The sequence below is a fragment of the Lagenorhynchus albirostris genome, chromosome 1 (genome assembly GCF_949774975.1).
Source record: "Lagenorhynchus albirostris chromosome 1, mLagAlb1.1, whole genome shotgun sequence".
Lineage (NCBI taxonomy): Eukaryota > Metazoa > Chordata > Mammalia > Artiodactyla > Delphinidae > Lagenorhynchus > Lagenorhynchus albirostris.
The window spans coordinates 184,017,565-184,042,985 of record NC_083095.1 but is presented as its reverse complement, the minus strand read 5'-3'; the positions used below and the strand labels follow the sequence as shown (position 1 = coordinate 184,042,985).

Here is a 25,421-nt window from a genome sequence, read left to right as displayed (position 1 = left end):
AAGACTTTTCATTGCCATAACAACTCAAAAATTAATATGATTGTGGTATATTCTCACATATCTCAATGCTTTTAATTTCTACAACTGTCATCTGAAACCATCAGTCCTGAGAAACAATTGAAAATGAACAATTTTATGTTATTCGTCAACCAGGTATATCTTAGATTGACAAACAGAGCAGAGAAAATCTCTTAAGGAGGCCGCATTCTTTAGTTATTTTTCCCTTCTCATCCAGTGAGGATGGGGCGATTTCCCATCAGGTGTGATCACCTGTGAGTCAGACCATAGGGCTTTTATAGGCCAGTAATCCAGAGGTGCTTTCCAATACGACTGCCCAGGTGAGGCGGAGGGGCTCTGGGATCCTTCTGTTTGTCCCACCCCCAGCTTGACACTGCCTTTGCTTTTTTTTAACCAGTTTCTTAAAGATGCTCAGAATTGAAAAAAGCAAGTTTCAAAGGCAAAGTAACAGCACAATACCCTTTCATAAAGGTCGGAAGCAACCCAAGAGTATTGTTTGGGCATCTATACGTACGAGGATACTATTTTTTGAAACGCAGGGAAATGACAAGTGTAAAATTCAGAATCATTGTTACCTCTGGGGGAGGGATGGGGGCAGGGGGATAAGGGAGGGATGCAGACATAGACTTAAGTTACTTGTTGGGCAGTAGATGTTGGGTATTACCAAGAAAGGAACAAACGCACGAATGCTGACTATTAAAATGGACCGTGATGACTGTGTGTCATGAACTCAGCATCGCGATGCCAGATCCTTTAAAAATCAGACTGAGGAAGAAGGGGGAAGACGGCAGTCTTTCAGAGGATGTGCTTTGTGGTCACCCATGCCGTCCTCATAGCTGATACAGTTCAAGTTGTTTCCCATTCATTTGTCCCTCAAGAGGACTTGATCCCAGAATTCAGGGAAAGTCAGTAAGAGTATAAATTACATGAAAAATGAAAGCCATCCGCTTACTAGGGGAGATGGAGAAGAGAACCCAAGGACATTCAGAACTGTCTTGCTGGTTTCAAGTTTCCAGTACACTGCAGTGTTTGGCTGCAGAGGTGTGGCTGAGGACAGAGAAGGTGCCAGATGATACATCTAACGGCCACTTAAAGCAGTAGTCACGGGGGGAAGAGTTAGAAAACTTAATATTGTGTGCAGAATCAGGGAAGCAGAACGCCCCAGAAGATGGCTAAGGAAAAAATACTCTTTCAGTGGTTAGAAGCAAAGACTGATCACGCTTGTCTCTCTTTGCTCCCTCACCTGTGTTCCTATCATTAGCCTGAGAAATGGAATAAAATCAAGCTGGTGGTCACCCAGGAGGATGTGGAGCTGGCGTACCAGGAGGCGATGATGAACATGGCCAGGCTCAACAGGACAGGTGCGGCCAGGGCTCGCCACGCAGGGGTTGGGCAGCTTTCTGAGCAGGGCTGGGACGGGAGACACTTAGGGCTTTGTGGGCCACAGACAGTCTCAGTTGCATTGATTTTCTTTTCCCCCCATGACTCTTTTAACACGTTTCTTTAAAAAAACAAACAGAAAACAAAAAACCAGAATACATTCTCAGCTGGAGGAACTGGCCATGGGCCAGGTTGGGCCAGTGATTGCAGAGCCCCCTCTGTCGGTGCCTGGAGCACCGGTGGGACTCCAGCTATGTCGTGTGTTCTTGACAGAAGCGTGGGGTAAATGTGACTCACCTTAGAGGAAGTAAACGGCTGGCCACTGGCCTGAACGTTGCGCTAGGTCAGGTGGTGAGGCCATGAGCGTTGTCCCCAGCCACTCCTCTGAGGTGTGCGTGTGGAGTCCTCCAGGGCACTGCGCCTGTGCTAGCATCTGTGTCCCCTCTGGCTTGGAATCGCTCCCCGTGGGGACAGTGCCAGGCACCGGGGAGAAGCAGAGAAGTATGGATGAAGTCATCAGTTCACTTTATGAATCTGTGAAATGGAGAGCTAAGGTCACATTTTCTCTCTGTTGCTTCAAATTCTACATTCCTGTGACTATGGGCAGCATTGAATTCCTCTGCACCCCAATAAAAACAGAAGAGAAATTTATATAGCATGTTTTCAGAAATACTTGACTGACTTATTAATTTAAAGTGTTAACCTTGTCATATTTTTAATTCCCAGACTTGTGTATATAAATGAGTAATGACACTCATGCCATAATTTTTTGACATTTCATTTCTAGTTCTAGCTTCTTAATACTGATTAGAAAGTAATAATAATAATAGTGGTTACCATTGATTTGGTAGTTATTATGTACCAGGAACCTGACATATTTTCTCATTTAATTCTTCTGACAACCTTATCAAGGTAGCTACTATTCTTCTTATTTCACAGAGAGATTAAGTAACTTGCTCAAGGTCACAGCTAATCGATGGGGACCTAGGATTTGAAGCCAGATACGCTTTTAATGCTTTGAAACTACTGCTTATAATGCCTTTAAGTGTTATATTCTATCCTTTTCTTAATGATTTAGTAAGAAATCAAGGCCCTCTCCACAGTCTTTGTGCACAGTAATTGAACCAGTACTTTGTACCATGCTAAGAATCTTAAAAGTAGTTTAAAGTAAAACAGGAAAGTTCAGGAAAGAGCCAGAAGGCATCTTCTGGGAAGCAGCAAGGCTGCCAAGGGACTCACTTGATGCAGTTTAAGCATCTTACAGTTGATTTTTATTAGCGTTCATACCTGTATAGAAAGCACCAGGTATATTTTATAATTAAGAAGGAAGCCCGGGCTTCCCTGGTGGTGCAGTGGTTGGGAGTCCGCCTGCCGATGCAGGGGACACGGGTTCGTGCCCTGGTCCGGGAAGATCCCACATGCCGCGGAGCGGCTGGGCTCGTGAGCCATGGCCGCTAAGCCTGCGCATCCGGAGCCTGTGCTCCGCAACGGGAGAGACCACGGCAGTGAGAGGCCCGCGTACCGCAAAAAAAAAAAAAAGGAAGCCCTTGTTGGGTGTCTTTGAAGTCCTAACCTCTGACCAGCCAGAGGAACCCTTTCTGGAAAAGCATCTGTGTGGGTCGCTCTGTACAGAGGATTTGGAAGCAAACCAGCATTTAGAATGTGAGCTCCAGGAGGGCAGGGAGCTCTCTTTTGTTCACTGCAGTGTCCACAGCACTTAGAAGAGTGAAGGACACACCACAGGGGTCATTAAATCTGGATGGAATGAGTAAACTCTGTGCTAGCCCTTCTTTTTGGTACTTCATGGACATCTTTTGAACAATCCTGTGAATTGGATCCTGTTTTTCCTCCTTTGTCTGAAAAGAAATACATGTAAGGAATACACGCAGGTCTATTCTCAAACCCAAATCTGTCCAACTTTATAAAGGCCACTGTTTCTCCCACTTGTTCTATCTACATAAGCCTGTGATAGAAATTGGTACAGTTTTATTCTGGAAATATCAGTTTTCTTCCTCATCATTAATTGCATGTTGTATTTAAGGACCTGGGTTTGGGTTGTGTGGAATCCTGTTTTGGAACTTTGAAGATACTTGAAGACGAAGTTCTAGATGAAGTTCAAAAATCTTATCCTAAAAAAAGTCCCTGTTTATTTAGTTACTCAGGGTTCGCTAAGCCAGCAGTCAGAAATCTCATCCCTCCCATTCTACAACTTACCCCAAATGACTCTGAACCCAATATATGTAATACTTAAGCCATGAAGTCTTCAATTATTTAAAAAGAAGAAGAAATTTGACTGTTGAACAGGGGATCTCAAAAGATCTTCTCCGAAACTCTGATTTTAAAGTCACTTTAGAGTGTGAAAAGAGGGCTTCCCTGGTGTTGCAGTGGTTAAGAACCCACCTGCCAGTGCAGGGGACATGGGTTTGAGCCCTGGTCCGGGAAGGTCCCACATGCCGCAGAGCAACTAAGCCCGTGCGCCACAACTACTGAGCCTGAACTCTAGAGCCCACAAGCCACAACTACTGAAGCCTGCACACCTACAGCCCGTGCTCCACAACAAGAGAAGCCACTGCAATGAGAAGCCCTCGCACCGCAACAAAGACCCAACGCGACCAAAAATAAATAAGTTAATTAATTAATTTTAAAAAATAAAAAAATGTGAAAAGAGATTTTTTTCCAACATCTGCCTTTCCCACCTTCTTTATTAAAAATTTTTATTAGATACTAAGTTGATACAAAAGTTATTTTATAAAATATGTGCAGGGCTTAAGGAACAGCAGTACAGTACCCATGTGTCTACCATCTCATGTGAGAAAGAGAACCTGGCCTTACAAGCCCCAAGGGGCCCCTCCCACACCCAGCTCGGGGAAAGGGGCGACGCTATTCTGAATCTAATGTTTATTCTCATGTGTTTTAAACTGTTTTTGCCACATAGCCTTGTCCCCTTGAGCAATAAGTTAGTTTTGCATTTTTTGCTTTACTAAATCATCCCTGTGTCATTTTATTTCCTTTTTGCTGTTTTGTACACTGTTCAATGTTCCTGAGTGTCAGTCCCTGGTGTGTGTAGCTGGATTTCATTGTTTTCACCACTGTATAATCTTTCACTCCATGACTGACTGCTGCTGAGAACTTCTGGTGCACGTGTGTAGGAAAGAGGGCAGTACTGCCTCGGCTTTTCTAGAAGGTGCTAAATGATTCCCAGAGTGGTGGTATACCACAGTTTTTGAGAGTATACTGCATTTTAAAGATTCTTTAATATGTTTTCTCTTCCTGTTTATTTTCTATAGTTTTTCTACTGTTAAAAAAAAAATCATGTTAACTATAGAAAAGCTTTCAGAAAATGAAAAAAAGGAGAGAAAAAACATTGTTCATAATCCCACCAGCCAAAAACAGCTTCTGTTAATATTTTTATGTATTTTCCCAGGATTTTTTCCTTTGGTTGGTTAGTGGTTTACTGTTGTCTTATTGTTGACGTTGTAAACTAATGGTTAGTGTACATTTTACTTATATTTGGAATTTGCTTTTATTCATTTAATATCACTAAATTCTTTTTTCCATATTATATAATCCTAGTACACATAATGTTTAATGGCCAGATGTTCTACCAGAGTGATATACCATAACTAAATTACTTTTTGCCTACTTTTGAACAATTTATTTTGAGATCAAATTTTTTTATAATTTTTTTTCCTGCATTCCAGGAGTATTTCTTTGGCAATATTCAACATTAAGTTGAATTGTAATTATTTAATTCTGTGTTCTCAGATGTTCTCATCACTTACAACCAAGGCTTTTCATTCGTACTTCTCTTCCTGTGCCGTTCAAAATGTCTAAGGAGGGCTTCCCTGGTGGCGCAGTGGTTGAGAGTCTGCCTGCCGATGCAGGGGACACGGGTTCGTGGCCCGGTCCGGGAAGATCCCACATGCCGCGGAGCGGCTGGGCCCGTGAGCCATGGCCGCTGAGCCTGCGCGTCCGGAGCCTGTGCTCCGCAACGGGAGAGGCCACAACAGTGAGAGGCCCGCGTACCGTGCAAAAAAAAAAAAAAAAAAAAGTCTAAGGAGTCTTTTTCCTTTCTTTGGTTCTTCAAATTAAGTAGTTTAACAATAAGAAAGTAATTTGTAATGGATTTATTTTTACCCATGTGGGTTATTAGTTTGTTTATAATTTGAGCATTTAAGATTCCCCATCCTTAAGTTGTAGACATTATTGGTAGGGATACAGTATGGCAGAACACTATGCAGGAGTGTTTGGTCATATCTAGCAAAATCCTGTGTATGTTTATTTTGACCCAGAAGTCCCACTTCTGTGCATCTGTCCCAGAGCTACAGTGGCCAAAGTATGAAATGACATGTGTACAAGGCTATTCATTGAAGCATTGTTTATAACTGCAAAAGAAGGAAACAGTCCAAATGTCCATCACTAGGTGACTGACTGGATTATCTCATCTCTGTGCACAGAGGAATACTATACAGCCATAAAAAGGAACAAGAAAGCTTTATTACTAGGGAGCTATCTCTAGGATATGGCCAGATGAAAAAAGCATGTTCATAAATGAATATGAATTATGTTCATAAATGAATTAATTTGTATGTTCATAAATGAATATGAATTAATAATATGTATTTTATACTTTCAAAAAGAAACAATGGAAAAAATAAATCATTAATAAAAATGGTTACATATAAGAGGGAATAGGGAGGAAGCAGACCCTCTCTGAACATGCTTTGTTTTGTAAGTTTGACTTGGAAATACATGTTTTGTATAGTTTTCTATACTTAAAAGTTAAAACAGCATATTTTACAAATCCGAACCAAATTTTTTTTTCTTACATCTTTACTGGAGTATAATTGCTTTACAATGGTGTGTTAGTTTCTGCTTTATAACAAAGTGAATCAGTTATACATATACATATGTTCCCATATATCTTCCCTCTTACGTCTTCTTCCATCTCACCCTCCCTATCCCACCCCTCTAGGTGGTCACAAAGCACCGAGCTGATCTCCCTGTGCTATGCGGCTGCTTCCCACTAGCTATCTGTTTTACGTTTGGTAGTGTATATATGTCCGTGCCACTCTCTCACTTTGTCACAGCTTACCTTTCCCCCTCCCCATATCCCCAAGTCCATTCTCTAGTAGGTCTGTGTCTTTATTCCTGTCTTAGGTTCTTCATGACATTTTTTTCCCCTTAAATTCCATATATATGTGTTAGCATACGGTATCTGTCTTTGTCTTTCTGACTTACTTCACTCTGTATGACAGACTCTAGGTCCATCCACCTCATTACAAATAGCTCAGTTTCGTTTCTTTTTATGGCTGAGTAATATTCCATTGTATATATGTGCCACATCTTCTTTATCAGATGGACACTTAGGTTGTTTCCATCTCCGGGCTATTGTAAATAGAACTGCAATGAACATTTTGGTACATGACTCTTTGTGAATTATGGTTTTCTCAGGGTTCTTTGACCCACCTCCTAGAGAAATGGAAATAAAAACAAAAATAAACAAATGGGACCTAATGAAACTCCAAAGCTTTTGCACAGCAAAGGAAACCATAAACAAGACCAAAAGACAACCCTCAGAATGGGAGAAAATATTTGCAAATGAAGCAACTGACAAAGGATTAATCTCCAAAATTTATACGCAGCTCATGCAGCTCAATAACAACAAACAACCCAATCCAAAAATGGGCAGAAGACCTAAATAGACATTTCTCCAAAGAAGATATACAGACTGCCAACGAACCAAATTTTTTTTAAGGTCGTTCAACATATTTCTAAGTTAGTGGCAAAATCCCATGAAGAATTATTTCAGATCACTTTGAGCCTGGTAGTTTCAGGGCACATCCTCAGAACAAAAATCCACAAAAATATTTCATTGTCATCAGTGGGTTTGTGTTTGTGAGAATGTTGGCATAGTAAGATAAAGCAAATAAGTTAATGTAGTTAGGAACAGATTTTAAGAATAAGAGAGAAGTAGTAAGATCAAAGAAGCTAAGTGAAATCTGTAATCTTTAATTCGGAATTATCAGTGTGAACTCAGGATTTTTTTTTTTTTCTATAAAAATGTTCATTTCCGTGCCTACTGAAAAGGCCTAGTAGTAGTGATAACCTGCAGGCCTGAAGTCCTAGTGCCCAGATTCTGTTCGGAAAGTTAATGTTCTCCACTAAACAGTGCCAGGACTCCCTGGGGAAATGGCAGATTCCAGTTTGGGGACAGGAAGTACAGAAGCTAAGCCTGGACTTCCTGTGCCTGAAAGTGGTGGCACTGTCAGCGACTAGTGGGGTCGTGTCACTTCCCGACAGCTTGAAGGGGCTCCCACCCGTCACAGTGGAGAGAGGGGTGCAGTTTGAGTATCAAAGACAAGAGTGACCGTATCAAGTATCTAAACAAATGATAATTAAAACTTTTCTGGTCACCTTTGGAAGTTGCTAGGGCACCAACTTGTTCTGAAATAAAAGGAATCAACCCCTTATTTTACCTGTTTTATATGGAGTGTATTTCAGGGAAACCATATTTTCTAAAAAATTCTTTATAGAGGTCACATCTAATAAACACAGGAAAAATGATGGAATTAACAAAGTTGCCATTTTTGCTGATCCCTTGATTTAGTGAACCTCAACAGCAAACATTCAGTGGCTGCTAAAACCTTTTGGTGAAAGGTTCTCATTGAGATATTCCCCACCCCCATGAAGTATTCTTGCCAGCAAAAAATGAACCTGAGTCTCTTGGAGCCTTGGTCCTGAACACCAGTACAGGAAGTCAGGAAGATGGTAGAACATGTCAGCATCGGGGGAGATCACCACATCTATAATGCAGGAGATGCTACAGAAAACAATGGCTCAGTTTCCACAAGTAAATGACGTGGGGGGGAAAGGAGGGGAAACTGTTAAGAAGTTTAAGAGAGAACAATCAAATGTAGTATTAATTTTGTTGGTGTGATGATACTGTGGCTGTTAAAAGTTTTTTTATCTTTTAGAGGCACACACGGAAATATTGTATTTATAGGCGAAGTGATATGATTGGGGTTGGCTTTAAAGTTGCCCACGCCCCGGACCCTCCACATCCCCCAGCAAGTGGGCAGGAGTAGATGAGGCCCCAGAAGAAAGGTGGTGATGGTTGAAGCTGGGCATTGTTGGGTACGTGGGAGTTCGTTGTGGGCTGCTACTCTCTCTACTTTGTGTTTCGTTGAAATTTCCGTAGTAAAAATTAGCAACAGTAATTCCCCATACAGGGAAGAAGTGGTAATCAGTACCTCAAAAATTGAATCCCTCTTATTGACTGTAGGTTTCAGTGGGTCCTCTTATCTACTATGGTCCTCAAAGCTTGGGAAGAGCTGAAGTGCAGGTCTTGGCTTTGTTAAATGTCATTGGCTGCCCCACTGCACCAGGTGCGGGTGTGTTAATAGGATGGGCCGTCCTAGTTGCTTATCTAGCAGCATGGACTAGAAGGGTCGATTCTCCTCTCTGCATGTGTCGTTGAGATTGCACCCAAGTAAAAGAGATCTTGGTCTAAAGAGAGGAAATGGACCCCAAAAAGGCATTCACCCCAGAGTACTTCTGTAAACGCAGGGCATATTTCATTCCAAAATTAGCCTTTCCGTTACTTACCCCCCTAAAATGAAATACAGGAGTAATGCAATCCCAACTACAATTCTAGCAAGTTATTTTGTGAGTATCAGCAAACTCATTCTGAAGTTTATATGGAGAAGCAGCGGACCCAGAACAGCCAACACCGTGTTGAAGAAGAGCAGGTTGGAGGACTGACACTTCCCAACTTCAAGACTGCAGACATCCCGAGCTGCAGACATCCCAAGCTGCAGACATCAAGACAGTATGGCATTAGTGAAAAAAGAGACAGATAGATCAATGGGACAGGATGGAGAGCCCAGAAGTAGGCCCGCATAAGTATAGTTGAACTGCTCTTTGACAAAGGAGCAAAGGTAATTTAATGGAGAAAGGATAATCTTTTCAACAGATGGTGCTGGAAAAACTACACATCCACAGGCAAAAAACGAATCTAGACACAGGTCTTAAACCCTTCATAAAAATTAACTCAAAATGGATTGTAGACCTAAATGTAAAATGCAAGACTGTTAAACTCCTAGAAGATAACTTAGAAGAAAATTTAGGTGACCTTGAATTTGGTGATGACTACTGAGATAACACCAGAAGCACTGTCCTTAAAAGAAAAAATTGACAAGTTGGACTTCATTAATATAAAAGAACTTCTCGGTGAAAGAGAGAGAGGATGAAAAGACAAGCCACAGACTAGGAGAAAATCTGAATCTTCACAAAACACGTCTGATGAAGGACTGATAATCCAGAATATACAATGAACTCAAGACCCAACAATAAGAAAATCCAATCAAAAAACGGGCCAAAGATCTGAACAGACACCTCACCAGAGAAGGTACACAGATGGCAAATAATCATATGAAAAGATGCTCCACATCATACGTCACTAGGGAATTACAAATTAAAACAAGGTACTACCCCACGTCTACTAGAATGGCTAAAATCCAGAACACCAAATGCTGGTGAGTATGTGGAACAATAACGACTCATTGATTGCTGGCGGGGATGCAGAATGGTACAGCCACCTTGGAAGAGAGGCTGGCAGTTTCTTACAAAACTAAATCTACTAGTAAGATCCAGCAGTTGTGCTCCTTGGTGTTTACCCAAATGAACTGAACACTTCTGTCCACCCAAAAACCTGTACATGGATGTCTGTTGCAGTTTTATTTATAATTGCCAAAACTTAGAAGCAACCAACAAGGTGGTGAACAGATAAATAAACTGGTCCATCCAGACGGTGGTGGTGTTCAGTGCTAAAAAGAAGTGAGCTATCAAGCCATGAGAAGATACGGAGAAACCTAAAGTACACGTTACTAAAGTGAAAGAAATCAATCCGAAAAGACCAAATATAGTGATTCCAACTCTCTGACGTTCTGGAAAAGGCAAAACTATGGAGACAGTAAAAAGATCCGTGGTTTCCAGGGGTTGGAGGAATGGGTGAAAAGGTGGAACACGGAATTTCTAGGGAAGTGAAAGTACTCTGTATGATACTCTAATGATGGATACACGTGATCATACATTTGCCGACACCCGTAGACTGTACAACATCAAGTGAACCCCAGTGTAAACTGAACTGGAGTTAGTAATGACGTATCAATACCGATTCATCACAGCACCACACTGATGCTGGGTGTCAGTGCAGGAGAAATGGGGTTGGGGGGCACCGTACAGCAACTTCCTGCACTTCTGCTCAATTTTCTCTAACCCTAAGACTGCTCCAAAAGATAAAGTGTTTTATTGTTTTTAATTAAAAAATAAAAGAGATTAACCTTTTAGACATCAGGAAAGTACCTTGAATTTAGGTCAGACAGTCTTAAAAGATCTTGTTCTTTGATTTTAGGAGAGTTTAGACAGGTTTACCTTTTGTTGAGATAGCATTTCCTCTCTACAGATATTTTAGTTTACTGGGGATTTACTGTTGGTTGAAGCTGCTGTTCTGAGCGGTTCAAACTGAACTAGGAAACCAACTTTCAGAATTTCACTCCAGGTTTTGTTGATTTCACTTCCATCGTATGGTGTTGCCAACCAATTAGGAGTTTTGAGATCAAAGCATATGTAAGATTTTGAGTTGAGGAAGGGTGTTTTCTCGGGGTCTCCATTCACGACACCAGATGATCAAGGCTCCTCTGTCCTCTGGCAGCGGCGGGACTCATGCACACGTTCAACGCCCACGCGGCCACCGACATCACGGGCTTCGGGATCCTGGGCCACGCACAGAACCTGGCCAAGCAGCAGAGGAATGAGGTGTCCTTTGTGATTCACAACCTCCCAGTCCTGGCCAAGATGGCAGCCGTGAGCAAGGCCTGCGGGAACATGTTTGGTCTCATGCACGGGACCTGCCCAGAGACATCAGGTACCAGGGCTGCAGGCCGGGTTGAGGGTTAAGCAGGGAGGTCAGTGGGATGTCCCCGAGGAGGAGGAAGCCAGGTCCAGGAGCTGGACACCCACCCCCCAACCCCACATGAGGTTTTGGCTGCAAGGGTTCTCAGCCCCCTGCAGCGTCTCCTGCCGTCCTGCCTGTGACGAGCAGTGTCATTTTCAGTCCAGTGTTTGTGTGTTTGGTGATGGAATGGGAGGGAAGGAGGGCGGATATGGGGAAAATAGGTCATTCAGTTTCCATTGACAACTCAGCATTTTAAATAACCCATGTATCCGTAGGTTACATTGAAGAGGCTGTATTTTTTCCTTGCAAAAATAAGTCTAAAATAGCTGTTTTGAGATGAAATAGTATACTATGTCTCCAAAGTACCTTTTTTTTTCTTTTGTCCCGTTTTTTTCTCTCTTCTTTTTACCTGGATCTCTGTTTCATCTTTTCAGTCCCCCACCCCACCCCAACCCTCTTTTCTCCCCCTAGTTTCTTTTACTTCTTATTTTATTTTTTCTATAACTCAGTAGTTTCCCTACCCTGGTAAAACAGCTGAATCACCTGGGCATTAAGAAAAATACCCATGCCTAGACTGGACCCCTAGGAAACCTAATTAAGTCAGTCTGGGGTGGGCCTGGTCGTGAGAAATTCTGACCCCCAGAGGCCAAGACCACAAAGCCCCACCCACGCACCAGCCCTTTAGGGGGGCCTGGGGTCTCTGATGGGCCTCTCATGGCAGTAGAGAGGATCCTGCCACTTCCTGGCCTCGAAATAGATACGAAATCCATTTCCTAGAAGTAAGCTCCAGGAGGGCAACTGAACTGCTAGTAGAACAGCTCCTGCTGCCCGGAGGGCATGGAATCAGTTGGAATAAACTAACGAATATTCCCAACTAATGCAACCTGTCTCTATTCAAATATGAGAAGTTTCTCCTTTTTTTGTAAAAGTGTAGTATACTTTTGCCTGATTTGTGCTTCTTCTACTTACAAATGTATGAAATATTTCTAGCCTAGCTACTCAAGTACCAATGAAGATTTCTTTTCATATATCTTATATTTTTTCCATTTTGAAGATAATGACAGAACGAGTGACAGAACCCAGATACTTTGGGGCACGCACACTTTCTTCCTGACCTTAATTTTTAAATTTAAAAAGTATATATATACCAAAAGCCTTTTTTTTTGGTAAAATGAGGACTCCATGTAGAGAATCAAATAGAAAAGGAGTTCTCTTTTGTTTTTAAATAATCCTTTCAGCGCAGCCTGGAAAAGATAGCCTCCACGTATATCACTGAGCCTCAAACACCTCACTGCTACCTCCACAGCGTCAGACGATCCTCAGGTGGGGCGTTTTCATGATTTAAGTTCTGTCATGTGTGTTCTGAAATACAGTAGGAGCTGACCAAGGAGCTGCTCAATGACTCCGCAGTGTGGAAGAGGTGAAGGCAGTGCAGCCGGCTTCTTCGTAGAATGTAGCTCAGTGCGGACATTTTCTAGAGAGATGGTGGCAGGGAAACTGCAGGCATAGCATCACAGTTAACGGTCATCCTTTTTTCTTTTTTCCCCTTTGCCAGGAGGCCTTCTAATCTGTTTACCGCGTGAGCAGGCAGCTCGGTTCTGCGCAGAGATAAAGTCCCCCAAATACGGGGAAGGCCACCAGGCGTGGATTATTGGGATCGTGGAGAAGGGTAACCGCACGGCCAGGATCATCGACAAACCCCGGATCATCGAGGTCGCGCCACAGGTGGCCACCCAGAATGTGAACCCCACACCTGGTGCCACCTCTTAATCTAGGCCGAGGCAGCTGTGTGGTTTTGTTTTTAAATAGCTCTATTTCCTTTATCATCGTTTCAATTAAAGACTATAAACAACAATGAAAAAAATCTCATTGTGTCTACACATCTGGTGACCTTAGGTCGATTTGTGAGTGGATGCAATTAATCAAATAAAATCCATTGCCTTTTTTTCCCGTTACATTAACTGAAGATGCACCTAATCTTGAGGCAGCTTCTGAGTTAAGAATTATATTGTTATCCAATACTGTTGATTCATTTTGAATCTTTAGACACTTATCTCTCGCCGAGTAGGCTCTTTTTAAAGGTGCTTTCACGTAGCACAGACATTACCCATTGTAGTGTCAAATAGCAGTTTGTGTCTTTTCATTTTGTGTATATTTATCATTATCGGTCTGACCCTTTTTGAAGTGTCTGGAATGGTATTCTGGAAAGACAGAATTGGTGAGTGAGTGACAAAATGGTATCCCAGTAGCGAGAGGGTTGCATGAGTCCTTTGAGTCTTCTAATTCCATAGCATCTCTTTGACCCAAGAGTGCATTCAGTTAAACCAGGCAAGTGCTTAACTCTGCATGGGAAGCACTTTGAAGACAAAAAAGAAATGTTACTTCTTTCATTTGTAGCCTTCCTAATACTTACAGTAATATTAACTGTTTTCTTTATCGATAGCAAAAAAGGACACTTTCTGCAATGTAATTAGATGTTCGATAGCGCAGCAAGGAATTGCCCTCCGAAAGGGGGTTCATGTATAATACTCATTTACAAGTCAACATATAATTAGCTACACAAATAATTTTTAAATATAATCAAAAATAAAGACTGTTCTGTGGATAGTAGTGTTTAATACATTTTATATTTTGTATGGTGATTTCAGGCCTTTTGATTTCTTAAAATCAGCAGCTATTTAGCCTGATCCTTAGCATTATTTTGTCCTTTGCGCCAGTACTTTTCCGTGCACGCTTCCTGTGATCTGTGTGGAAACGCGTATCGCCAGCTGTGCAGCTCGGACTTCCAACTTGTTATTCAAATAAATATTTAATTTTTGTTATTGCTCTTGTATAATCAGATGCCCCTTTTAGTATTATTTTAGAAGCATCGGGAGGGTTTTGGCTAAAATACAGTTTATTGGGGGAAAACTAGATTTTAGTTTTATAAAACTTTTAAGTCTTTCACGGGACCTATATTTTCTTGAGGTAAATTTTGTAGTTCTAGAACAAATAGGCAATCTAAAAAGGTGTTTATCGGTGTTAACTTAAAAACAGAGGCTTCCGTATACTTTCCCCTACGGAATGAGTAGGAGGGGGCTCCTGTCCTCAAGCACAAGTGCACTGATGCCTCACGCGTCTGCGCTGGAAGCTTCTGAGCACTTCCTGCCTGCAGGCGCCGAAGCCGAGAGAACAGCCAGACTTCTTGCCAAAGGAAACCACCACCTGGGAGGCGAAGCCCTGGAAGAGGCTCCACCCTGGACGCGTCCTTCTTCAGGGGCCAAAGCGCAGCCTCTTCGCACGTGTTACTGGAACTCAAGCCATAAGTTCGGTGCGCGGGACCGAGGGGCTGCCGCAGAACTGAAATTAATTGGACGTTTTATAGGAATTGAAACCCATGTTGGTCCTCAAAAGCTACAAGCAGGTGGTCTGCAAAATAAAATGTGTTGGAAACCTGAGTAAGAGAAACATACTGTTGAGCTTTTTTTCTTTCTTTCTTTAAATACAGGCGTGACGGCTAAATCTGAACTCCTTTCAGTGTTGATCATGTCTTGAATGCTGATGGTTTCCTTGGTGGCAGGTCTGCTGAGAGGAAGTGAGCCAGTTGAATGATGCACTTGAGGAAGTCATCTTCGTGAAGATTCATGTTTATAAAGAAAATGCTGGGTACTTAGAAGTCCGTGTAATCGAGTTGGAAGAACGGGGCTTTAAAGGGGTGTTTCTTAGAGAGCGAGTCCACGTCACCAATGCATCAGAATCACCTGGGGATGCTTGTCCCAGTCAAACTGTTGGGCCCACCGCAGGCCAACAGCATCAGAATTGGGGGGGGGGTGACTAGGGAAGCCTGCTTAAGTGAGCGCCCTGCGTGGCTAGGCACACTCGTTGCAGAGGCACCGAGGGAGGGAGAGACCTTGCTTTTTACCACAAGCTTTTCCGGGAATTTTCAAGTCTTGACCAGTCTGTTTATTGACATCTGGGTCCAACAAAACAAAGAAAAACCCCCCAAGTTATCTTGCACGTCCTTTGAAGAATCAAGTGATTGTCACTGAATATTTGAGTTCTTGGCAAAATCTATGGAGACTATTTTAAAATTCGGTGAACAGCTAATAAATAGGCAATTATTTGACTTTCTGGTAGCACTTTAAAACTCCACACTGAGGCATGTTCATCTTGGTATAGAGATTTACTGCCTTTCAACCCTATGATGTTTTGGCATCCAAAGATACAGTCTGTTAGAATGCACGGCATTGGTGAGGACAGCCTACAGAGCCTGGACCCTGGGGAGCTCAGTAATTCTTTCAGGAGATGAGTCATTTGCCAGTGAGTATCAAAGCTGGGTCTGTTAATTGCACAGGCTGTGTTGAAGGATTTATTGTGATTCAGTCCAGGAAAAGAAACAAATACTGTGTTAAGCAATATGTACTTTGGGGCTCAGTATTTTTAAATAACTTAGTATATTGTAGTTTCGAAATTCTACATGCCTTATGATGTAGTTTCCAAATTCTGCATGCCTTCCAAATTCTGCATGCCTTAGTATATTGTAGTTTCCAAATTCTGCATGCCTTCGTATATTGTAGTTTCGAAATTCTGCATGCCTTATGTAGTTTCGAAATTCTGCATGCCTTCGTATATTGTAGTTTCGAAATTCTGCATGCCTTATGTAGTTTCGAAATTCTGCATGCCTTCGTATATTGTAGTTTCCAAATTCTGCATGCCTTATGTAGTTTCCAAATTCTGCATGCCTTCGTATATTGTAGTTTCCAAATTCTGCATGCCTTATGTAGTTTCGAAATTCTGCATGCCTTCGTATATTGTAGTTTCCAAATTCTGCATGCCTTTTAAATAACTTAGTATATTGTAGTTTCCAAATTCTGCATGCCTTATAAATGCGAGTGTTTCAAAATCATTCTGATTGTAGATGTACAAGCCAGCAGTTTCCAGCCTGAATTCAGCATTACCCTTGAAAGAGTTCATCTGAATTCTAAATTTTACAGTGTTATTCTGTAAAGAAGCAGCAGAATAGCTATACTAGACTATTCTTAATTTTTAGAAGTAATAAAGCAAGCATAGATATTGATGCTTCAGATACTTAACTGTCGTGTGCGCACGTGTGTGTGTGTGTGTGTGTGTGTGTATGTATATATCTCCCTGAGCTGCTCATTTCCACACCAACTCACCCTTTCCCTCTATTAGGGAATGGCTGTGTAGACAATATAATTTACTTGGAACGGTAATTTGTACCTTTTCTCATTAAAGATCCACAGTGAACCACGCAATTATTAAACATGCCAGGGCCCACCAGGAAAACCCACAAAGCCCTAGTCTTAAAGGTGGAGCATCAGAATGTCATTTTGCCTCTGGTTTAGTCTCCGTGTCTTGAAAGACTGGGAGGCGATTGTCTGGCCTTCATCCAGTGAAACCATCAGTAAGATGGGGAGTTCACAGGTGTCTAGACACGTTCAAGAATTGCCGGGGGGACTTCTCTGGCGGTCCAGTGGCTAAGACTCCACGCTTCCACTGCAGGGGACATGGGCTTGATCCCTGGTCAGGGAACTAAGATCCCTCAAGCCATGCAGCACGGCCAAAAAAAAAAAAAAAAGGTAAAAAAATTAAAAATAATAAGTTATAAAAGTAAGTGGCCATGGCCACCTTATGCCAGGGAAATCGGTCTAGTAAGTCTACCTACATTAAGAAGTTTTGGGGTGGTGCTTCAAGTCCAGGGAACATTTATTTCTTTTCCCCAGCTTTTTATTTTGAAAAAAATTAAACATGGAAAAGTTGAAGAAATAGAATGGACTCTCCTAGAAATGTGAAGTTGTTGACATTTTACCACACTCGCTTTCTCTCCATGTATAACACAAGCAGGCACACATTCATACATATATACATACACAGTCTGGCTTGGTGCTGACCAAGCCACTCACATAGGTAGACTGCAGACACGGTGACACTAAGTGGCAGGTGAAGGACGTCACACCACTGTCCTCGGCTGGGCAGACTGCCTTGCCTCTGGCCATAGTGTTTTCATGGCAGTTTTTTTTTTTTTTTTTTTTGCGGTACACGGGCCTCTCACCGTTGCGGCCTCTCCCGTTGCGGAGCACAGGCTACGGACGCGCAGGCTACGGACGCGCAGGCTACGGACGCGCAGGCTCAGCGGCCATGGCTCAGCGGCCATGGCTCACGGGCCCAGCCGCTCTGCGGCACGCGGGACCCCCCCGGACCGGGGCACGAACCCGTGCCCCCTGCATCTGCAGGCGGACTCTCAACCACTGCGCCACCAGGGAAGCCCAGTTTTTATATTTTAAGGGAAGAATGAAAGAGAATTTCCAGAGTCTGAAATAATGGAGGTGAACAAAACTAAGAGAAATGCCAAACGGGTAATGGAGATTTTTAAAAATTGGCATATAGTAGATATATTGTTGTGCAACATGTTTCTTTTCACTTAATATACCCTGGACCTAATTTCTTATCATGTTTAATGCCAGAACTATCCCCGATCACTTCAACCCTCAGGTAGTATCCACTTGTATGGCTGTAGGATACTCAGGCATTGAAACAGAAATATTGAACGTGTTTCTAATTGTCTCCAGTTCACTCACCTTCAGTTTTGTTGAACACTAATCCTTGAAATGCTGAAAACCTAAATGTTCACTCCTGTTCGAGGCGACAAGTGTTGGCTCAAACACAGTACTTAAGTTCCGTTCCAGGAGCACATTCGTAAGTCCAATTTGTTCATAAGTCCGACAAAGTTAGCCTCGGTACCCAACTAACACAATCAGCTATATAGTACTGTACTGTAATAGGTTTAGAATAGTCTCATACAAATAATACATAAAAAAACAAACAGGCTTCCCAGGTGGCGCAGTGGTTGAGAGTCCGTCTGCTGATGCAGGGGACACGGGTTCATGCCCCGGTCCGGGAAGATCCCACATGCCGCGGAGCGGCTGGGCCCGTGGGCCATGGCTGCTGAGCCTGCGCGTCCGGAGACTGTGCTCCGCAACGGGAGAGGCCACAACAGTGATAGGCCCGCGTACCGCAAAAAAAAAAAATAAAAAAAAAATAAAGAAAATATTTTTACTCTTACAGTACAGTACCTTGAAAAGCCCAGTAGTACAGTACAACAGCTGGCATCCAGGGGCTGGCATCGAGTGAACCGGCAAGAAGAGTTACTGACTGGAGGAGGGAGAGGAGGTGGGCGATGGTAGAGCTGAAGGATCGTCAGCGATAGGAGACAGGGCCAGCTGCAACTTCACGCACGCCTGACGTGGATGGTACAGGTTCTGGTTCCTTGCTGAATTCAAGTCTACCTACCCTCTTGAAAAACGATCCAGTGATGTCTGGGTAGTAGCTCTTTTTTTCTCATCAGAGATGACACGGTAGCACTGGATTGCATTCTGAATGGCTGCTGCAACCTTCGTCTACCAGTCTACGTTCAGGTCCCGTGCCTCAGAAACTCACAGTGCCTCCTCAAATACAGAAAATCCCCTTGCCGTCTCCTGCGTCGTGAATCTCTTCAGTTTTTCAGTTTACTTCTTCCTCTCGTCTCTCTTCGTCCTTTCTCTGGAGGCAGATTCCATCAGATCTTCATTAGTAAGCTCGTGTTGCACAGCAAGGAGTTCAATGAGGTTGTCCTCTCGCAGATCTAGCTTGAAATAAAGATACTGTACTACTGTACTCTATGCAGTACTGTAAAGTACACAAAAGCGCAACCACTTGTAGAGGATGCGCTCACATGACAGTGTATGCCGGACACGTGAACTAACCCACGTAATTGGGCATGAAAACGCACGTTCTCATCTGGGAAAGTTCGACACTTGAAGGTTCGTACGTAGGGCACTCACTGAAAATCAATTAACAAGCATTGCTTACGCGGCCCTGCCAAGTAGGGCCGGCTGGGAGGAAGATTTCTCCATCACTCACTGCTGAGCCCTGGGCACCTGGCAAGCCTGGGCCTACAGGTACCCTGTGGCATAGTCTGCTTTTCTGACGTGCAAGGATAAACCAGCAGGTTATAAGTGGTATTTTAGAGAAACAGCCAATCCCCAAATACTTGAATTGTAAAACAGCAGAGAAATTCTGGACTTGACACATCTTCTAAGGATCTTTCCCTCCCCTGGTTTATAGTGTTTCCCTCTGACCCACCAGCTCCCAGGGTCTCTGGTACCAACTTCTCTCCCTGTCCCGTGTCCCCTCTGGCTGCATGTACTCCCCGTGGAGAAATGCCTTGTCCTGAAGCCCTTGCCAGGTACCTACTGTCTTCCTCTTTAACTAGACTGTGAACCCTCTGCTAACGTGAATGCTGACCCGCATCCCTCTCTATTTCCCCCTGTACTTTGCAGACAGCCCTGCACAAATTCGGTACCCAAGAAGTGTGTGAAGTTGTGTTGGTTGATTTATCTTCATTTCATGTTGGACAATTTACCCTAGTCCTCTTGACATTTTTCAATCCTAACAATTCCATAAAGTGATAATTTTATCCTTTCATTTTCTGCTGAATTTGTACATATATAGCCTTTAGTTTCTAGCTCCTCCTGAAAGATTAAAAACCTCTCTGCACCACACATTTTCTCAACTCTTCAGACTTATTTTAATTATGGCTGACACCAGAAATGGGCTTGGAGAAAATAAACTTGCATCTCTTTGTCTGGAAATGATTTATAGGAGGTTTGTATTATAACTTCAACACACAACTTAATTATATTTGTGCCCTTAGAAATATCTTTATGATGTTTTACTTAAATTATTTTCATAAGAGAAGACCATGATCTTTATGGGACAGATGCAGAAATTATAAGTCAGAGCTAAAGGAATGGAAATGAGTGGTGTGTGTGTGCGTGTGCGATTTTTTTTTCTTGTTTCCTTCCTCCCTACCCTACCTTCACCACAAAAACGCCAGAAATCAGTGGTTCTCAATGGGATGGGAGTGAGGGTGGTGATATGTCAAAGTCACCTGGAGAGATTCTTCCTTGGGTTTAGGGCTCACCCAGGATAAGCTCACGGCTACATCCTTAATCACATCTGTGTGGACAAAAAAATGTCACCTTCCATATCAGGAAACAAAGGATGTTGTGGCCATCTTCCAGCAGTCACTGCAGCCGCCCCAGACTGTGCGCCCTGAGGGGACTCAGGGTGGAGAAAACACGGGATACCAGCCCTAGATAGTTAGGGTGCACATCAGAGGAATGATTTCAAGGAGCCCAGACTCTTGCATCTTCCCATACAAAAGAAAAGTGCTAAATTCATTAACTTGGGCCAGCTCGTTTTTCTGTAACTAAGGGTAGTCTTTTGACGTTCCAACTACCTGGGTTTGGTTTTGGTTTGGTTTTGGTTTTCTTTTGGCAAAAACTTCTCTATATCCTGGCCCCTCCTCCTTTACAGTCGCTCAGACCTCTCTGAGAGGCTATCTCTCTCCTGGGCTTATGGCCAGCAAGTCTGCCGAATAAAACATAATTCTCCTATGTATTTTCGTTTCAGTCGACATCTGCAAAGACCCCTTTTCCAAACAAGGTCACAATGACCCTTTCCAGGGGTTAGGACATGGACAGATCTTCTGGAGGGGCCTCCGCTGTGAGGGAAGGTCAGAAATTCTGTTCTGAGACGTCTGTTCGAAACTCTAGTGACGACGTGAAGTAGGCAGTTGGATACACAGGGTTTGGAATTTATTGGAGAGTCCAGGCCAGAGATATAAATTTAGGGATCACCAGTTTACAGAAGGAACTTAACATCATGAGGCTGGAGATTACCGAGGGAACTAGAGTTTATAGAAGACAGATGTCAAAGTGTTAAGCAACCATTGACCGAAACCACCCGCCTGGGCCAGGCAGGATGATAACTGCTGGCCTGAGCTGTCTCACATCACGAGGTCCCGATAAAGAACATGGTGCTGCCGCTGAAAACTAACCGGGAGAATTCGGGAGGGGCCATAAGGAGGGAGGAGGCCCCAGCCCATAGTATGTCTTGTAAAACTAACCCAGAAGCATTCGGGAGGGGCCACAAGGAGGGAGGAGGCCCCAGCCCATAGTATGTCTTGTAAAACTAACCCAGAAGCATTCAAGAGGCGCCACAAGGAGGGAGGAGACCCCAGCCCATAGTATGTCTTGTAAAACTAACCCAGAAGCATTCGGGAGGGGCCACAAGGAGGGAGGAGACCCCAGCCCATAGTATGTCTTGTAAAACTAACCCAGAAGCATTCGGGAGGGGCCACAAGGCGGGAGGAGACCCCAGCCCATACTATGTCTTGTAAAACTAACCCAGAAGCATTCGAGAGGCGCCACAAGGAGGGAGGAGACCCCAGCCCATAGTATGTCTTATAAAACTAACCAAGAAGCATTCGGGTGGGGAAAAAGGAGGAGGGGGGAGACAATATGTCCCGCTAACCTCCCACAAACCCTCGCGCTAGAATCCATCTTGGCTAAGAGCTGCACAAGCCACCAGAAGGGCCCTGAGGCAGACGACGGGTTAAGCAAGATGATTGGCCAGAGACAACTGGGAAACTAACCCCATCACCATAAAACCTGAGACTGCGAGCCACGTGGCAGAGCAGTGCTCCTGGGTTCCCTCACCCTCCTGCTTTCCGCCCGGGCGACCCTTCCCAATAAAGTCTCTCGCTTTGTCAGCACGTGTGTCTCCTCGGGCAGTTCGTTTCCAAGCATTAAACAAGAGCCCACTCTCGGGCCCTGAAAGGGGTCCCCCTTCCTGCAACAAAAGGACTGAATTGGGAGCCCAGGGAACGAGGAAGAACCAGCAGAGGAGGCTGAGAAACAGCAGGAAGTGGCCCCTTCAGTGTTTCACTGGGTCCGAAGCTGCTCAGGCGTCCAATAAGTTTCGAGATGAGAATTGACCATTGGATGCTCAACGAGCTCGTGATTACTGGTGAACCTGACAAGAGCAGTTTCAGTGAAATGATGAGGCTAAAAGATTAACTGGCTTCCAAAGAAAATGAGATGAGAAAAATTGAAGACAGTGAATTTATACAATTTTCTCAAGCTTTGCTGCAAAAAGATAGAGAAGTGTGAGTGACAGCTGGAAGGAGAGGTGAGGCCAACGGGAGCTTTTATAAAATAGGGGGAAAAAGAGGATATTGTACGCTGATGGGGGAAGGACCCAAGAAGATGGAGAAGGAGAGGAGGAGAAACATCAAGACAAGGGATGCACAAGGGGAGGGCTGGCTTTTGCTGGGAGCACTGAACGGTCCTTCAACAGCAGAGCTGCAGGTAGATGGCAAGTGTGCTGGCTTCTGGTGTGTTTTTTTTGGCTTGCGGATTCCCCGACCAGGGATTGAACCCCGGCCGCAGCAGTGAAAGGCCGGAATCCTAGGCCACCAGGGAACTCCTTAAGTGCACTTTAAAGCTCACTTACTCAGCCCTAAAAAAGAACTAAATAATGCCATTTGCAGCAGCACAGATGGAGAATTAGAGATCATCATACTAAGTGAAGTAAGACAGAGAAAGACAAATATATGATATCACTCACATGGGGAATCTAATTTTAAAAAATGAACTTATTTTCAAAACAGAAACAGACTTACAGATATCGAAAACAAGCTTCTGGTTACCAAGGGGGAGGGATAAATCAGGAACTTGGGATTAACATATATACACTACTGTATATAAGATAGATAACCAACAAGGGCCTACTGTATAGCACAAGGAACTCTACTCATTATTCTGTGATAACCTATATGAGAAAAGAATCTGAAAAAGAATGAATATATGTATATGTATAACTGAATCACTTTGTTGTACACCTGAAACTAACATAACATTGCAAATCAACTATACTCCAATAAAATAAAATAAAATAAAAAACTTGCTACCAAATAACGTGGCCTATAGTCATATCTATTTTTCTCAAAAGGAAATGGCATTTTTCAATCTGGAATTGATTACATTTTCTCATTCATATAATGAAATTTTCTTAGTGTGCACAACACTTGAACAATTTAATCCAAGGTTTTCCTAGGTCCTAATTTTTTTTTAATAAATTTATTCATTTTATTTATTTATTTTTGGCTGTGTTGGGTCTTTGTTGTTGTGCGCAGGCTTTCTCTAGTTGTGGCGAGTGGGGGCTACTCTCCCTTGCATGGGCTTCTCATTGCCGTGGCTTTTCTTGTTGCGGAGCACGGGCTCTAGGCGTGCAGCCTTCAGTAGTTGTAGCACACGGGCTTAGTTGCTCCGCAGCATGTGCAATCTTCCTAGGCCAGGGCTCGAACCCGTGTCCCCTGCATTGGCAGGCGGATTCTTAACCACTGCACCACCAGGGAATTCCCCTAATTTCTCTTAGCTGCTCAAATATATGGCTATTATCTAAAAAATCATTTCCTTAAACATCTTACACATTGGGAAAAACTATTCCTTAGATGATTTTGAAAACTGTTATGTTTCAACATTTGTCTTCAAGATTACTTTCAATATTTGGGTAAACCAAGTACATTGCTTGAAGGCGGGAAAATAAATATTTTATTTAATAAGAAATGAATAAATATCAAACGCTGAAGAAGAAATTGTCACTCCTGTGATAATGTTCACATTCCATTAATGTTTTGTTTCAATGGTTGTAAACTGTTTTTATTTTAATAACACAATTACTAAAGATGCTTACGTACGGAATTTCCAAATGATCCAAATTACCTTTTTTTTTTTTTTTTTTTTCCGGCCTTGCTGCACAGCTTGTGGGATCTCAGTTCCCCGACCAGGGACTGAATGTGGGCCACGACAGAGAAAGCACGGAGTCCTAACCACTAGATCACCAGGGAACTCCCCAAATTGCTATTTTAAAAAACTAGTAACGTTAAAGATAAAACAAAGCAAAACAAAAACTAGTAACATTTGTCTCTTTACCTAAAGGACAATTTATTGTTTTAATTCCCAATGGAATCTTAGATGGAAAATTTAAACCCAGCATTGCCTCTAATTTTAAAAAGGCAGATAACAACTGGAAGTACTCAGGGATTTCCTCATCTCTTCTAACAGTCATAAACTTACACACAACCATTGTGTAAATGGCTGGTGGTAGAGAGGGCAGGGATTTTCACACACTTGTAAAATGAGGATATTTTAGGGTAACATTAAAAATACAGGTGTAGATAACTTCATTTCATTCCGATTTCTCATTGGTCAGGAAAGCCAAGGCTTCTCTCAAGTCCTGTAAGGATAAATGTCTTAATCTTTAAATAATTCGGGCAGAAGATCTAAATAGACACTTCCCCAAAGAAGACATACAGATGGCCAACATGCACATGAAAAGATGCTCGTCATCACTAATTATGAGAGAAATGCAAATCAAAACTACAATCACCTCACACCACTCAGAACAGCCATCGTCAAAAAGTCTACAAATAATAAATGCTGGAGAGGGTGTGGAGAAAAGGGAACCCTCCTGCACTGTTGGTGGGAGTGTAAATTGGTGCAGCCTCTATGGAAAACAGCATGGAGGTTCCTTAACAAACTAAAAATAGAGTTGCCATATGACCCAGCAATCCCACTCCTGGGCATATATCCAGACAAAACCATAATTCGAAAAGATACTTGTACCCCAATGTTCATAGCAGCACTATTTACATAGCCAAGACATGAAAGCAACCTAAATGTCCATCAACAGATAAATGGATAAAGAAGCTGTGGTATATATATACAATGGACTATTACTCAGCCATAAAAAAAGAAGGAAATAATGCCATTTGCAGCAACATGGATGGACCCAGAGATTATCATACTAAATCAGATGGAGAAAAACAAATATATGATATCACATGTGGAATCTAAAATATGATACAAATGAACTTATCTACAAAACAGAAAGAGTCACAGACACAGAAAACAACCTTATGGTTGCTAAAGGGGGAGAGGGGATAAATTATGAATATGGGATTAACAGACAGACACTACTATATATAAAATAGACAGACAACAAGGACCTACTGTATAGCAGAAGGAACTATACTCAAAATCTTGTAATAACTTATAATGGAAAAGAATCTGAAAAAGACTATATATACATATATGTGCATGTATAACTGAATCACTTTGCTGCACACCTAAAACTAACACAATATTGTAAATCAACTACAGTTCAATTAAAAAAAAAA

The 25,421-nt window shown here is 42.7% G+C and overlaps 2 protein-coding genes across 8 annotated transcripts in view; one reads left to right on the top strand and one right to left on the bottom strand.

Moving 5' to 3' along the window:
* SEPHS1 (selenophosphate synthetase 1) overlaps positions 1–14,803 on the top strand; it is a 29,994-nt gene extending 15,191 nt beyond the window's left edge. For all 7 annotated transcript variants that reach the window (XM_060161970.1, XM_060162002.1, XM_060161961.1 and 4 more), the window contains 3 exons: positions 1,280–1,379; positions 11,114–11,326; positions 12,912–14,803. In XM_060161970.1, the coding sequence (XP_060017953.1) occupies positions 1,280–1,379; positions 11,114–11,326; positions 12,912–13,126 (528 nt within the window). In that variant the 3' untranslated portion in view covers positions 13,127–14,803. The remainder of the gene's footprint in view (positions 1–1,279; positions 1,380–11,113; positions 11,327–12,911) is intronic.
* Positions 14,804–18,870: 4,067 nt separating this feature from the next.
* Positions 18,871–25,421, bottom strand: part of MCM10 (minichromosome maintenance 10 replication initiation factor) — a 102,614-nt gene continuing 96,063 nt past the window's right edge. Inside the window, exon 21 of the mRNA XM_060121479.1 lies at positions 18,871–18,977. The gene's annotated coding sequence lies outside the window, so the exon portion shown is untranslated. The remainder of the gene's footprint in view (positions 18,978–25,421) is intronic.